Source organism: Lissotriton helveticus, chromosome 8, assembly GCF_964261635.1.
Source record: "Lissotriton helveticus chromosome 8, aLisHel1.1, whole genome shotgun sequence".
Taxonomy (NCBI): Eukaryota; Metazoa; Chordata; class Amphibia; order Caudata; family Salamandridae; genus Lissotriton; species Lissotriton helveticus.
In genome coordinates, this window is record NC_136069.1 from 891,066,277 (window position 1) to 891,083,710 (window position 17,434).

At 44.1% G+C, this 17,434-nt stretch overlaps 1 protein-coding gene across 1 annotated transcript in view; it reads right to left on the bottom strand.

The window, feature by feature from the left end:
* ANOS1 (anosmin 1) overlaps nucleotides 1–17,434 on the bottom strand; it is a 451,571-nt gene that overhangs the window by 129,414 nt on the left and 304,723 nt on the right. The window contains exon 5 of the mRNA XM_078657674.1: nucleotides 6,430–6,614. Within this exon, the coding sequence (XP_078513800.1) occupies nucleotides 6,430–6,614 (185 nt within the window). The remainder of the gene's footprint in view (nucleotides 1–6,429; nucleotides 6,615–17,434) is intronic.

Consider the following 17,434-nt stretch of genomic DNA (forward strand, 5'->3'; position numbering starts at 1 on the left):
AGCAAAGAACATACATTTCAAGATGTCAATTGTACATTTGCGCCTGATAACAGTGTGTTCAGCAAGTGTTCAAGAAAAACCAAGAGCACAGCAAATGGTGGCCATCCTCAATGGATTTCCTTTTAATGAGATTTTTAAGAAAGTAGATTGCTCCCTTGCTGAGTAGGCGTTTTAAGGATAAATTAATTCAGGGCAAGAACACATTCGACTAAGTCTTGCTAGGAAGTGTGTCTTTTGCACATCACCTATGTCAAGCAGGCTATGGGTAGAACACAAAACTATATTCTTTTACGTGCTTACTTCCATAGGTACTTTTCGCAGGTGCAACAGTTTCAAATTCAAGGGAATTGAGTACACTTTCAGCACCTGTTAAAGTACTGGAATCAAATGGCTGCCTCTTTCTTTAGTTCCTGGGCTTTTTATACAGCCCCTAAAATCGAGCACATCTATACATGGAGTGTATGGAGTGGTGTGGCTTACTGGTTAGAGGTGGCAGACCCGTAAGCAGAGGACGGCCCGGGACCAGGGTTCGATTCCCGACGCGGCAGGGTCGTGGACCAGGGTCAGCGGGCTCGATAATTCTCGCCTCGGTGCCTACTCCAGTCAGGGACCACACTCGGCAACTCTGGGCATTAGCTTGCCTCCTCTTCACAACGGCCCCCCAGACCGCCGGGGATGCTTGGTCGCACCTTAGAGATGCCCATTAGGGACCATCTCTCAGGGTGAGCCAGGACGGGTTCCCCAGCGGTCGAAGCGCGGAGATACTCCTCCGGGAGTTGATTCTAGCGCTATATAAACCCACAATTAAATTAAATTAAATACATGATCATCATATAACCAACTAAATCCACCAGAGAAAGGTACTTATCTGTAGTACTGGAGAATTCGTTAAAAGGCTCCAATTTGATTACGCTATTGCGCATGGATAGCATCTTATACACAAAAGAAAGGTGAAAATGCTTCCATAACATCCCTTTTAACAGAATTATGCTTTGATTTTTTACTGGACAAATATTTCAAACACTTTCCCCCAATTTACACTTAAGATCTCGAAACTACATTTTTTTTCTTCAAATTCCATCCTTGACCACTTGACCATATGTAAGACATCACTTCCATTTTTCATGTGGGAAGTGATCTCACTGCTCTTCACTTCCTCGCCTGGATTAATCCATAAAGGAGTCAGAAAAGAATGAGCGACATGACTGAAAAAGGCTCCTCTAATGAATAATCAAATTCTAAAAATGCCATCACCAACATGCAATGATCACTAGAGAGTCAATGGTTGTGTAAGCTGAAGTTCATTAACTCCTTGCATGCTCATGACGAGCTCAGCTCGTCATGAGGCAAGGTGCTCGTGTGCTCATGACAAGCTGAGCTCGTCATGGGCCGTGGAACGCTCACACGCGGGGATCATTCCCCTGCTGTGCTGAACGTTCCACGAAAACGAGTGTGGCTGTGACGAGCTCAGCGCGTCATGAGCACACGAGCACTGTGCCTCATGATGAGCTGAGCTCGTCATGAGCATGGGGGCGCTGTGCATGCCCCCTGCCCCCCAGCACAGCTGGGGAATAACCCCAGCAGCGAACATGCTCTTGTAGGATACTAAACTACTGAGATATCCTCCTGTGACATCAGAGTCTCTCCTGCTAGGGGGTTCATTGGGTCACCCTGTTAACCCTTTTCAGACCAGTTTTTGATCCCAGCACACCAGCTCTGCAACCTGTGAGACTTGTCAGACAGACTTCTGCATACATGGAATGTTAGGCCTGATGCTGAAGTAGAGTCTTGGGAACACTAGTTGTAAACATCACACTGCTACACTGGCTTTCAACAGAGATCTTTAACCCCTTGACCGCGGCAAACATTCCGCCGCGGTGCGGGTGATTTACGGCGTGGGCGTGGTTCGGACGGCCCCCGGCCGTCCTCCGCACACGCCCACCGTGACGTCGGCCGGCCGCCGGCCGTCCGACGCATGGAAGGGGTTAAAGCATCATGTTGTGCTCTTCCGGATGGAACTGCTTCATTTCACACTCATGTAAGAGAGGGATTCAAGGTGAAACAGATCAGTGGGAATATCTGCTTCTGCCTGACATTGAAAGAAGACCGACCTGAATCAGATTGTTAACAACAATACCATGACAGCATACAGAACAACAGAACTATTTTTAAGCGGGTATGGAAGCTTAGACCCATGAACGGTGATTCATCAAAATGCAAATGGTGGTATATGTTTCATCAAACATTCTTTGACTCTGGAAGCGTTACAGAGTGCATGTCCTGCCCCAACATTTATCCCCAACATTCCACTACTTACTGTTGACTAGGGTAAGGAGTGGAAACCACTGAAAGTAAACATGGCTCTAAGAACTGCACCGACTCACTGTTCTTATCATCATCGTGGGGAGGAAAAGGGTCTACGTTTCTAACAGTGAGAGGTTGCAAAGGAAAGTGTAGTGAAGTGGAAAACAGGAGTGATTAAGACATTCCAAATACTTCTATCTGTTCCTCAAAGTTTTATAATGTTTAATTTGCAGTCTCATATTTTCAGAAATTCAAACATCTTGAAATCAAAATGTTCACAGTTCTATCATTGTTGTTACTCATTTCTCTGATACTGTTAACAAACATTGGCAACACTGATAGATGTCTGGCTTATTTTAAGTGAATGTTCTTTTTTGTGTGATATATCTCGAAGCAATAACAAAACTCAGGAAGAGTCACCCAAATGCCAGTCAAGAGGCATGCTGTGTCAAGCATATGATTCTTATTCACATATTTCAGGCCACACCCTTATTGACTCTTGAATGATTCCTATTTTTGTTTCTTGGTCACACCTATTTAGAGAGTCTCCACCTTGTTCATCCCACGCAATGTACACCCTATAACCCTTATAGTATTATTTTCTAGACATGATGCATTCATCTAAAAAAGCTCCATTTTTAGAGTGTCAGGAAATGGGAGCATAATATCTTCAAAGCCAATCCATTTCTTAATTTGCGAATGTGGCTGCAGTTGGTGGCAGGGCCGGACTAGGAACGCAAACCTGTCCTGGCAATTGAGTCTGACCGGCCGCAGGGTGGTGGGGGTATGGGGGGTGTGCTTGGAAAACACTGCAGCTGCTTTGTTACAGGGGGTGATATGCTGCAAAACAAGCCCCTGGTAATAAAAATGCCCCCAGGGGTCCAAAACTGGCCCCGCACTCACCAGGGCCGGACTGGCTACCAGGCAGTTGTGCGTGCTGCCGAGCAGGGGGATGCTTTCGTCGATGGGGACCTGTGTGTGCAAAACGAAATTCGCTTTGCTTTTTTTTTCAAAGCGTACGCAGGTCCCCATCAACGAAATACGCCCATACCACGGAGAAATCATCCCCCTGCTCGGCAGCACACACAACTGTCCAGTAGTCAGTCCGGCCCTGCCTAACACTGGTGGCCCACGGGGGAAGCGTCCGGTGCTCTCTACGGCCCTGGGTGGTGGGCACCAGGACTAATTTTTCATCATCAGGCTCTGGCCCACACCAAGAGAGAGAATGGCAGAACAAGGACATAAACGAAGATAAATCATAGCAACAAAGGGAGCAAGCAAGGATAAAATATAACTTGCAAGAGTGAGGAAAACAGACAAGAAGTGCAGGGTAGTGGAAGAAGGTATGATGTGGAATTAAGAGCAAGTAGCCTTGGTATAACACACCCTTAGCAATTAGTAGCACTTGCAGCATCGGTGCCCCTGCTCTCATTCTGATACAAATTAAGGATTGAATCTATGCTAAGTAACTGTACACCGATGTCAGAAGATAACTAGATTGGACACACTAACTGGCATATAATGGAAAGTATTTTTATGTAGCACTAAACATCCGAGCTGTGTTTTCCTAAGCACTGTTAATAGCAGAGATTACTAGTAGCCACTTTAAAGTACCCAATTTGAAAGCCTGGGAAGATGGACATCAGTGATGGGGAAGGTAGGATTTGAGCTTGTGACCCACAGACCACATCTGATGTCAGCTTTCTATCGTATTCAGCCACCATGTCAACAGAAAATGAAAAGGAGGTCACAAAGGGATCTCAATTGCAGGAAAATCAAAACGCAAACTTATGAGACCAGATGTACGAGAATCTGGTGGTAAAATAGTGGTCTGAAACTGCGGCCAGAAGTTTTGCGACCAGTAAAGATTTTTAAGTACTGACCTATGTACTAATAAGTCAGTTCTTACAAATCCGAATTGTGGGAGGTTCAGAATTCGAACAACCTCATAAATATGAATGAGGTAATTCGCAAATGCGGCTCACCATGATTGGGCATCAACACAGGCATGGTGGCCTACTGAGGTCAGCAGACCACCAGCACTGTGATCGCATTTCAATAAAGTATTTTTTTTAACTCCTTGCATGCTCATGACGAGCTCAGCTCGTCATGAGGCACGGTGCTCGTGTGCTCATGACGAGCTGAGCTCGTCATGGGCCGTCAACGATCACACGCGGGGATAATTCCCCTGCTGTGCTGAACGTTCCACGAAAACGGGTGTGGCCGTGACGAGCTCAGCTCGTCATGAGCACACGAGCACTGTGCCACATGATGAGCTAAGCTCGTCATGAGCATGGGGGCGCTGTGCGCGCCCCCTCGCCCCCCAGCACAGCGGGCGAATAACACCCGCAGCGAAGGGGTTAAAAACAAATGCAGCTGGTTTGCCTTAAAGGAAACAGGGCTTTGTTTAAAAAGAAAGGTTTACATGTTTTGTTTGTTTTAGACACAACAAACAATTTTTAATATTCACAAAGAGGAAGGGACCCTTGCCTTTTGCAAAATGGATTACTACAGCAACATGGCGGTCAGTATCTTTTCAATGGTTTACATCCACTGATACATGTGGATATGAATCTCTATTTGGAAAGGACGCCTACAACATGCCTCTTCCCGAAAGCTATTAATTATCTGTTTCTAAACCCATTTTAGGAGTCAGTAAAAACGTAGGGACATATTAGCAACAAATAGCGATATTTATCGCTAAATGCGCTTAGCGCATTTTTTTTTATTGCTGTCTATTGCCGGATATTATCGCAGAGATAACGTGCTATTAGCAACGTTTATCTCTAATGCGATAAAATATCCGGCGATAGCGGCTCAATGCGTGTATATCGCTGGAAATCCAGCGGCTGACATGCAAAGCAGGCCCCAAAACAGTCGCTATCGCCTAAACGCTGTTGCTAACTGCTGTTAGCGACAGCTTGCTAATAGGGCGATAAAATTATCGCCGCTTTAGCGGGAAAAAGTCCCGCGAAAGCGCGATAGTGCCCTTGCTAATATGCCCCTTAGACTTCTAAAATGGGTTTAGTCACTGCTAAAAGTGGGTTTTCGGTCGCAAGCGCTCCAATTTGGAGTTTGCGACAGAAAAACTGCTTGATACACCTGGTCCATACTTATTTATACTATTGCTTTTTGAGGTAGACACAATAATAGTTTATGTGTCTCCTTTTGAGAACTATGCCATGAACATGGTCATCAATGGAGGCTGAGCAATGGAGATGTGTTTGTTCTGTAAAGTTTGAGGCCTATCTGCCTATTTGTGAGCTCCCTTTTTGCAAACTTTCCTACTTGTAAGACCTTATGCTTTTCTACATAGCTACCAAATACTATACTGGGTTCTAACTGCAGTCATAACAGAAGCCTCACTTTCAATGTAATTCCACGTCTAGGCTTAGTGAAAGGAAAATAAACCATGGTATGATCCAGCATATACAATGACGGCACCATATTAGTCTAATTGCAGTAACCAAGACTTTATTTGTTTTGGTGTCTTGATAAGTGGCAAGAAGTCGGGTTTGTTCTTCTACTTTCACAGAGCAGGAAAAGTCCACTTTTCAAGTCTGTTCATAATGCTTTCATAAACCCCCCTTTCACATTAACAGGAAAAGCTCACTTCCACCTACAATATTACCAGTTCGGAATTTTTGAGATTTAAAAACCTTATGTGTTATGCTTATCAAGATTGCCACTTCATCCAATTTGTCACTAATATTCTTTATAAAGCTCCTTGTCAAACAAAAAGAGCAAGGGAAATATAAGAGGTAGTTTCGAAATATCCGACAGTGAGTGGGAAATATGAGGAAGTTTCAAAACATTTAACATTGCAAGGACAGTGTACAAGGTAGTTTCAAAATATCTGAGTGCAAGGAAGATATAAGATTGTTTCGAAATGTATAACATAACAAGGCGGATATAAGAGGTAGTTTTTTTGCAAGGAAGTTATAAGAGTCAGTTTCAAAATGTCCAACAGTGCAAGGAAGATGTAAGAGGTAGTTTTAAATGTCTAACAGTGCAAGGAAGATGTGTGTGGCAGTTTCAAAATGCCTACCAGTGCAAGGAATATGTAAAAGGCAGTTTAAAAATGTAGAACAGCAATTAAGTGTAGGCTTTATGTGGAAGGCTAACCTGTGTCAAGGTTTGCCAGCTGGTTGCGTCATCTTCACTGGGGTGAATGCCATAATTCCATCTCTTCTGCACAACATAGATCACGGGTTCCACTGAGATGTTGAACTTGGAGGACCATCTCACCTCCAGTCCCCCATTCTGCAGTTCAGTAAAACTGAGCTCTTTCCTGGGTTTCAATGGAACACCTGAAATACAATACAAAAGAAGAACTTCAGTACTGTGACTAGCTGGACCTGTTCACTATGTCGTCCAGATATCAAATGTTCATTACAATGGCTTCATAAAAGGGACATATTAGGTAAAAGAGCTCTGAACATTTTGTAAATTCTGCAGTTTCTCTAAAGCAACTGACAGACTTGTTACTTACCTTCAGTAATGCCTTATCTGGTAGAGACATGATCTAGCAGCAGCTTTCTTACCTTTGAATATCTCAGGCGTCAGACTGGATCCAGAAGTTTTTTCTGCAAGCAATACACCTGCGCGCTAGCAGGTGGCATTGGTCGGCTCCGTATGATTTCATCAGCACCGTCTGTGCCGGAGGGACAACCATGTCACTTATAAAGGCACCACCATGGCGCACTGATATCAGTTACTTTTCATGACGTTCCATAAAGTGCACTGACATTTGTGTGTATCAACAACTAGGGCCCAGAAAGGGATCAAACTTAGAGACTGGTCTGCAGTGTAGGGAGGATGGGTGGATCGTTAAGGAATCTGCGGCTAGATCGTGTTTCTACCAAATAAGTAGTTACGGAAGGTAGTAACTTGTCAAACTGATAGAGACATCTAGCCGCAGATTCTTTACCTTTAAATAGATACCCAAGCAATACCATCCTTAGAGGAGGGGCTATGGACATGTTAAGACCAGAAAGTTCTGCAAGACAGAACAGCCAAAAAGGCCTTCCCTGTGGACTTGATCATCGAGGCAGTAATGCTTGGTAAACGTGTCCAGGGATGCCCATATTGCTGCCTGACAAATGTCGAGGACTGGAACTCCACGTTGCAATGCTGTGGAACCAGCCTTAGCTCTGGTGCAATGAGCTTCTAAGCCTTTAGGAGGCTATTTCTTTGCCAGAGCTTAGCAAATCATGACGCAGAGGATGATCCATTGTGAGATAGTCCTCTCCTGCACCACACAACCTTTCTTTGCCCCAGCGTAACCCACAAAGAGTTGGTTGTCCACCTGGATTTCTTTAGGGTGTTCAAGGTAGAACAACAACAATCTTTTTGAATCCAGACAGTGGAGATGCTCATCTTCCTTACAGGGATGTGGAGTAGCATAGAAAGTGGGCAAGATGAGAGATTGCCCCACATGGAATGGTGTTACCACTTTCAGAAGGAAAGAGGCCCTAGTGGGAAGCACCAACTTCTCAGGGAATATTATCGGGTAAGCAGGCTTGGATGACAAAGTCTGCAATTTACTTACCCTCTTGGATGATGTGATTGCTACTAAAAAGGCTGTTTTAATGGTAAGCATCATGAGGGGGCAATTGTGCAGAGGTTCAAATGGAGCGCACATTAGGAAGTTGAGAACCAAATTAAGGTCCCACTGAGAAATAATGACAGGGGAAGTTGGGATTATATGTACAAGTCCCTTGAGGAATCTATTTACAATGAGAGATTTAAATAAGCATGGTTGGTCTGGCAGTCTCAGAAAGGCAGATAGGGCTGAAAGGTACCCTTTCAGAGTGCCCAGACCAGAGCCCTGCTGGGCAAGGGTAAAAACGAAAAGCAAAATATCAGAAAGGGAAGAAGAAAGAGGGTTGATAAACTTTTCTGTACAATATACTGCAAGTTTGTGGCAGCACTTGTGCAACAATTTCCCACAGGGAGTGTGAATAATGGCCACATAAGCATGCCGTTTTTACCGACTGCAATGCAAGGCTGGTGGAAGAAAAAATGTTCTTACCCCAACTATCCAGCCTCATGGATTCCCTGCCCGGAGGAGCAAAAGGGAACTTGCCATGGGAGGAAGAGGCATGGACCAGCAAGCTCTCTGGAGTAGGGTGGGTCGTGCGGAAACTTGGGTCGCACGGACCAGGGTGGTGTTGGCAGGCAACTGTACTATTCACAGAAGCACATGTGCTGGGCTTGGACCAAGTTCCCAGGAGGTCATCTGTAAGGGCCTCATTAAAGGGCAACAATGGTTTCAAAGAGGATCCACCAGGCTGCAGGATTCCATCAAGTTATCAGTCTTGACCACCACGGAAGGGAGTTGAAAGTCTAGGACCTCAGCCGCCCTTCGCACCAACATAGCAAAAGACACTAGATGGTAGGGGGAAAAAGCATGCCAGAATCTAGAGAGGTGTCTCGTCCACTGGCCTCACCCAATTCCTCATACCAGTCCTTTTCTTGATAAGGCCAGTCTTCTAAAGGATCCAGCAACCCCTCCCAATCTTCTCCCACTCCTAGCCACTCAGGAAAAGACCTAGGACCCGGAGTTTCTATGGGCGCCAGTATCAACGTCAGTCGATGCGGTACTGGCTCCAGGTCATCAGGCATCAGGACGTGTCTAGCAGCACTGGGAGCATTGGAGTCAGGGCCGGCGCTGAGGAAGGTCACAATGGCTCGACCAGTGCTAGACCAGATCCTGTCCCAGAATCATAGGGGTTTGTCAGCATTGGACCAGAGCCACTGGCACAGAAACCAATGGAGCCCCTTCTAACTCCCTGGGGCCTGAAGGTGAGTCCGGAGGGTCAGGCATCCCAAAAATGAGGCACATGGCCTTGCATAACGCTCAGAGTTGGGCGGGGGTCACTCCGGCTCCCAGAAAATAAGGGAGGCGGGAAGAAAGAGGCCTAGAATGCCAAGACTCCTCTGTCACGTCGGCTGTAGGACGGGGTGAAGTTGAACCAAGCTTCAACTTCTTGTGGTTCTTGCGCCTCGTCCCTGAGTGTGTCGATAATTTCGAGGTGCACGAAGAGAACTTCGGACTCCTGGAGCAGAACCTGGCCTTTCCTCTCGACTGGTACCGTGAACAAGACCTAGCTGTAACGTGATGCGGGGCGACTGATGGGACACAAGTAGCTTTAGGGACCGCTACCTCAAAGTGCCCCGAGCCATGGCCCGACAGTCAGAGCACGACTTTAAATCATGGTCGCACTCCAGGCACCACAAGCAAACCAGGCGCGGGTCTGTCACGGACAGGGCGAGGTGACCAGCATTGCACGGTTTGAACCCAGAATCCTTCCTAGACATGATGGAAAAAGCCTACACACCAAAAAGATCAAAAGTAAAAAAAAAAGCCTGTCAAAAAGTGACAGAGGATAGCCCTCTTCATGGATCAGTGCTTAGCTGGTGCAGAAAGAAAAGAACCGACATCAGCAAGCTGACGTGGTGCCTATGTAGGTGACATGGATATCACTATGGCACATTGCCAATGCCACCTACTGGCACGCAGGGGTATTACTTGAAGAAAAATCTTCCTGTTCCAGTCTGATTCCTAGGAAATTCAAATGTAAGGAATCTGTGGCTAGATGTCTCTATCAGATATGAGAATATTGGGGACCATCCTTCAACTTTGTGAGTGAAAATAGGCGTGGTCTTCTGCTGCTTCTCACTCAGTATCATTTTTGGTGGTGCTTAAGACTGTAACAGAAGCAATGGACAGGAGTTCCAATTCAAATTCTAATCACCACAGAGCCCCAACTGCGATACCACAGTGTGATCTGCTACAATCAGTATTTTGCTTGTGCAGCTGGTTGCCGGAAGTGGGTTCTGCTAGTACTTATTTGGGACCAGGACTAATTTTTCATCATCAGACTTGGATTTTTAGACCAATATTTTTTCACAAATTAAGTAGTGAGGAAAGGGGTTTGCACATCCAGACTTTGCGATGAGATACAGTAATCTGGTCCATGCTCTGATCAAGGACAAAATTGGGTATTTTAATAGGATATTTCATTTTAAATACAGCATTACATATATATTGTAGCTGAATACCAAAATATTGAGAATGTAGGCATATACAGGTAAGTATAGATGCACTATGCTAAACTATACCACATATATGCACTTTGGTGATAAACATCTATATTGAAAGGGGACACAGATGTGGAGTTAAGGCTAGTATCTCTACATATACCTTCATTTACTTACCTTTGTGATATTTTGGCAGTTGATATTCAGTTTACAATATTTTGTAGCACAACATTTTCGACCTCGATACTGATGCAACCCAAAATGGTCTCCATATGACCTCTTTAACTTCTTTGGGTTAAACCAACTGTTGTTAAATAGGATTACGTATTAGTGTATTGTTCCATAGCATTCTGTGTTCTGTAACAATACCATACATCTCTTATTGTGGTAAAAAAGGAGATGTTGTAGTATGCTGTACTGTATGGTTAATAGCTGCTCTATGTCATCTACTATGACAGAGTGTTCTAGGATGAAATGTGTATGTTCAAGTATTCAGGTGAGGTTGGACAGTTATTCTCCAGGGAGCTGTGGAGTTGGAAGTCGCGGAAACCTGTTTCTCCTTGGTACACTTGCCTCGGTGTCATCACTACACAAGCCAAAGTCACTAATACATGGGATATCCTGCTCATATGTGCACTTTTTAGGATCAACAAACGACTTTACACAGATTCCCAGAACTTCGCTGAAAGAGCGAGCATTGCTCGATACCACTTCGCACAAGTAAAGACACTACATGTACACGTTAAAATTTTTTTTTTAAAAAAAACCTTGCAGTATGTAGCACATTATGGCACTAATAATATCAAAACTGGGGAATGCATGCTCTGCAGATGTGGGCAGTGGCGTAACGAACCTTGAGGGGGCCCCCCTGCAGGGTACGTGAAGGGGCCCCCACCAGACTCAATCTAGAGCTCCCCAGCAGAAGTGGGGTGCTGACGGGGCCCCCTGGAGGGTGAGGCCCCCCCCACACTGCGGGGACTGCAGGGGCCTTTGTTACGCCCCTGGATGCGGGAGATGACTATCCTCACTTGGTCAGGTAAACATGCTCCGCAACCTCCCGCTTCCCAGGGCACGGTGTTTAGCAACCTCTCAAGAGAGAGGAACCCTAATCGAAAATAATGAGCACTTTGAACTCTGTCAATTTCAGTTTCTGAATATGTACCCCCCCAACCCTTAATTATGATGTGCAATGATCCAACAATTTGCATGTTCGGATATGTCCCAGCTGCTGCGCATTACCGGCCAGCAGGACTCACTTGATTGGAAGTAACTCAAGCTCTGCGGTGGACGTAATTGTGAGCAGATGGATCTGAGGAGCACAAAGGCTTGGTACATGGAGCAAGTGCATCCGAGTTTACCTTCGCTCAACCGGCACCATCAATTTCATATCCAGATGTGCGGAGCCCAAGCAGTAGACAATGTGTTTTGTGTTATGGACTGGCCCAGGGTCTTTCATCCCTCTCAAACAAATAGGTCTTCTGAAAACCCCTCTTCTCGTCTGAAGAATTCAAAGTGTATTGTTTTATAGGTTTGACGCCATTGCAGGAAATCCTTTATGACAGCTGCGGTCTGGCATCCCGAAAGGAGGTTTTCGACTCAAATGAGAGAGGCTATTTTATGGACTTCTGGACTTAAGTTGGACAGTGTTCTGCGGGAACATCAACATCTTTGGCAGAAATGCAATTCAAACACTTTGAAGAAGTGTCTTTGGAGGCACGTTGGCGGTTTCTTTTGTCTATTTTCCACATATATATATATATATATATATATATATATATATATATATATATATATATATATATATATAGAGAGAGAGAGAGAGAGAGAGAGATAGATAGATAGATAGATAGATAGATAGATAGATAGATAGATAGATAGATAGATAGATAGATAGATAGATAGATAGATAGATAGATAGATAGATAGATAGATAGATAGATAGATAGATAGATAGATAGATCGATAGATAGATCGATCGATGGACAGGCAGATAAATACGCAGACAGATGGACGGACAGACAGACTGGCAGACGCACAGTCATCAGTCTGTGCTTTGTGGTGTTCATGCTCATTAGACATGTGACTTACAAAATGCACAGATAAGCACAATGGGTCTGCTTCGCAAATAAATAGAGTGTATATATTTGCCTGTGGCCCCGAATAACGAAAGCTGTGGTGCGTGTCCAATTAATTAAAAGCATTGTGTTCTGTACTGTAGGAGGAATGGCTAAAGGTTTGTACTGATGACTAGCTAGGTCTTGTCTGTTGTGCTTACATTTGTTTTGCTTAAACTTAAGAAAAAAGTACAAATCAGTAAGACAAAGGAATAACCTTTTTCTCTTGGCCCCATCTGACTCTCCAGTGCTATCCTGTCCCGTTAGAATTGTGATGGTTGCTTGATAGGAAAACTGCGACCTCCGTACTTTTCCGTGCTCCATCAGTGCATTAATCTCAAATCGACGATTCCACCAAAGTCAAAGTATGCAGACGAGAATACTGGACATATCCACCCATTCAGATTCAGAAAGAAAGGACGAAAATAAGGGCTTACGAAATATACCAGAGACCAGCATCATCAAAAGGAAAGGAAGACATCTGAAATGCCAATATTCATGCTCCTGGAAGGTCGGAAATAAGATGAGATATAAACTACATATGTAGCTAAGGATTTGACCAAGTGGAAAAGCGGATAAAATAATAAAAAGGTGTACCGTACCAATCACATAAACAAGGCATTTGATAAAGGAACGGGCATTTTGAAAATCTTCCTCCAACTATATTGCCCAGAATCCTTTGAATGCAGAATAATGAAACTGGAGAAAATGTGGGGGAAACATTGTTTACAATGCGGTGTTTACACCGCACTACCTTTACCGCTGCCATTACAACGCAAGTCGTTACTACGACTTGCGCAGGATGGCGCTGTTGGTTAAGGAATATTGTAATTTTATACTCCAACAACTTCCCTACTGTTACGTGGGCTGGTGTTGGAATATAGAATTATAATAATCCTCAATCCGCACCCTCAAACGCAAGTCGTTGTAACGACTTGCGTTGTAGAAACCGCATGGTAAAGTACCGCGATCTAAAAGATCGCGTTGTACTGACATACATCCAAAGGTGGCAATCCTGAGCAATGCCCTTAACCTCCAGTCGCTCCACCAATCAAAGTTCTCCCTTTGCACCCATGAAAATAGAGGCGATGAGGAAACTGGAGGACAAGAGCAAAGTCTCACATTTTCTACCGAAGAGCTGCACGGCCTGATACATCAAAGACTATTTGAGAAACTCCTCACTGACATCACAGCCCATGATCGGGTGGATAGTGTCTGAAAACCTCTAGCAGATTACAGCCACACTACTCATGGCAAAAGCAACAGATTACATGAAGGTCCCAGACACCTACAGGCTAATTTAAAATATTGCATTTTCCAGTATAATCACTGCCATGGAAATCACAAGAAAATTGCAGGTATATGCAGAGCCACCCCCTTACTCGATGGCTACCTTTCAGGATTCAGAAGCATTGAAGGTTTGGAAACTGAGGAAGGCTATCTTAACGAGGACCCGCTCATCTACTACGATCAGGCGTCCAATGTCTAAGGTGGCCAGCAGACTCATGGCAGTTTATCAGACTATCTACGTAAATTACATCTGTATAGAATAGATTTAAATTAAGCTCAGTCATTCAGTCAGGAGTCACCTTGAAAATGAGTTTATGTATGTGCCCCGCAAACGTATGATGAAACCGATCATCACGCAGAACAGACTGTAGCCGACACCACACCCGTTGCTCAAGCCCATGACATGGTAGACCATGGCACCATGCAAAAAGAGTAAAAGAAAACTCTGGAATAGTAAAAGCAGCTTGCCTATCCCTAAAACGAGTGTAACAGAAGAATATTTGGTACTGTATCGCTCCTCGCATTATATTAGACGCCCCTTGACTTATCCTGCTTTTTTCATCCTACTCTGCATCGAGGGCTAGGAAGCTACCACAAGGTGGTCATGTAGCACAATGTAAAAATCTGTACTAAATTAAAAATAAAAATCACAGTTTAGTCGATTGAGTCTGCCAGCATAGCGGTCCCATGCCAAGTTCCTAAGTATTCATCAACATCATCATTACTTTTCAACATTACCACATGCTCAATGGCCCAGGCAACTGACTAACAACACCTATAATGCCAGATGATGCTGCACAACACTCTTATCTAACTCAACTTGGAAAATAAAGCGTGGTACCACACCAGTAACAGACAATGCCTCAATCACATATATTACCCAATTCAAGCAATATTTATGTGCAAAGCTGGACTGTGTTGGTTGCTTTCACGTTAGGCTGGCCAAAGGGTAGATTCATAGATCCAAATTAAAATCATCAGCAAATGTTGCTATTAAACAAAAACACAATTTCTCACAGCAAACACGCACCTGAGAAGTATTCCAACGTACACAATTTATAAAAACATTGGCAAATTCGGGAAAATCGCAGATAAAGAGGGATTTCGGCATTACTTATTTGTAATAATTCTTCTGTAAACTAAACTTTGTTATATAAAATGAGTTGTTTACGACATTCGTCTTCAAAAACAGAAACTGATTGATTGTGACAAACTGGCTGAGAGTGGGCATGCTCAACAGATGGAGCTTTAAAAATGGGAAATACAGGAGCGGCCTGTGCAGGTAAGAGCGGTGGGGCAGTGGGCCAGATTGGGGAGGGATTCGACAGACGACCACGAGGGAAATTTAAATTAAATTAAGAACTCATTTTCCCTCGCCGTCATCTGTCGAAATCCCTTCCCACCCGGCCCCAGCGCCCCACACCTCTTACCTGCATGGGCCGCTGCTGGGAAAATATGTTTTTACTTGAGGAAAGCTAAGAACTTCAGACGAGCACATCATACATTCAAAAGTCCAAATCCGAAATAGCAAACTATTTATTAACGCTAATCATGTAAATCGGGAACCCAAGTGCAAGTGATAACAGTAATTTTTGGAATCCAGTAGAAAATGTGGGCTCGGGCATATCATCTATTGGTGCAGCAGGTGCAGTGGCACCTGATCCCAGAGACCCGGGGGACCACTGAAACCTGATTATTGCTGTATTTAATAATTCAAACAGCAGCCATTGGGCCACTTTCCTTTCTTGCACTAAGGCCCATGGCACACTAGCTGCGTGGCCCTCTGAGGACCAGGAAGGCTTGAATATAAGAAGTCTCTGCACATAAAGGGTTCCTCATTCCAGTTACAAGATGTCACTCTTCTTACTGCCAGATTGTCTTGTCGGGCTCCCAACCAGAAGCGCCAGGGGAATCAGCGTGTTCTCTGGTGTGGGAAGTGAGGGAGATGGTCTGTCAGAATCATAATCTCTTACTTCCGGTTCCAAAGTCCATGCTCTTCCATGATAGGCAGGTCGTCCAGCCCTAGAGGAACTAATCAGGCCCTGCTTCAATTTGCTCTTTGTTACCCCCGGACGCTAATTACCAGAGTTCATCAGTCGAGAAAATGGGAATGAGTCATGTGATGTTCTCTTCTACACTCTATTAAGATTTGGGAACACGGAGAACCCCTGTGTTCTTAGAATATAGAATGTTGTGCTCGTGGTATTCTGGACTTGTTAGTTGCTGTGGGCTGTTGCTGGATGAGGTTGAATAAACCCACCTCTTACTTCAAAAAAAAAAAAAAAAAAGATCTGACCGCATTTGTAACACCCATGGGTACTTTTAAATTCAGGAGAATGCCGTTTGGCCTTGTGTCAGCGGCCTCTGTCTTTCAAAGAATTATGTCAAAGATCTTAAGGGGCTTGGTGGGTGTCAAATGCTACCAGGACGATTTACTGATTTATGGTAACAGCATTGTTGAGCATGATAAAAGAGTTGCTTTGGTGCTGGAACGTTTGGATGGTGCTGGTATGACTCTGAAGCGGACTAAGTGTAAGTTTAGAGTACAGGAGGTCAATTATTTAGGTCATCGGATTACTGGTAATGGAGTTTTTCCTAAGAAGGAATTGGTTGAGGCTATTGATAAGGTAAAAGAGCCGAAGAGTAGGGATGAACTTCTCTCATTTTTAGGGATGGTAGAATTCTATGGTAAGTTTATTTTTGATTTTGCCAGCAAAACTTGCAATTTGAGAAGGTTAACGGTAAAAAATGCTGTCTTTGACTGGACGGATGAATGTCAGGAAGAATTTATATGCATTAAGAATGAGTTAAGAAAGGCGCCTTCTCTTCATGCTTTTGTTCCTGGTCTTCCCACGGTCATGTTTACCGATGCGAGTGATAAGGGACTAGGGGCGGTGTTGGTTCAAAAGAAGAATGGGAAAGATGCCTTGATTTGCTGTTCATCTCGCTGTCTCAGGGGTGCAGAATGCAATTATTCTGTGATAGAGAGAGAGTCTCTCGCAATTTTTTGGGCTTTAAGGAAGTTCAAAAATTTGATCTGGGGCACAAAAGTTAGTGTATTATCCGATCATAAACCCTTGAGAGAAGTGTTTTCTAAGAAAGGTTTGGATGCAATATCTTCTAGAATCAGAAAGTGGATTGTCTCATTACAAGAATTTGAGTTTGATGTGGAGTACATTCCTGGCTTAGCTAATAAATCTGCGGATTGTTTGTCTAGATTAGTTGATTCTGATAACTCTGAAGTTGATGACTCAAGTGATTGGGATGAGGTTACAAATGTATGTGAGGTGACTGATGGTGCAATTGAAGAATCTGAATGGAGAGTGGAATTGGAGAAGGATCAAGAAATTTTGAGTGTCATGCAATCTTTGAAGAATAACATTAGGTTGGTCAAACCTTGGTTGTTGATTTCAGATGAGCTTTCGGTTAACAATGGTCTGTTAACTAGAGGGACAAAACTTGTTCCTCCCGGCACATTGAGGAAAAGACTATTAGTACATGCTCATTGTGGTCATTTAGGCATAGTGAAAACCAAGGAGATACTTCGCATGCAATTTTGGTGGCCAGGTATGGACTTAGATATTGAGAGAATGGTTAGAGAATGTCCTGAATGTTGTGCTAGTGATAAGATTCTAAAAACTAGACACATGCCTATGGTGAAGAGAACTTTGCCAGGTCAT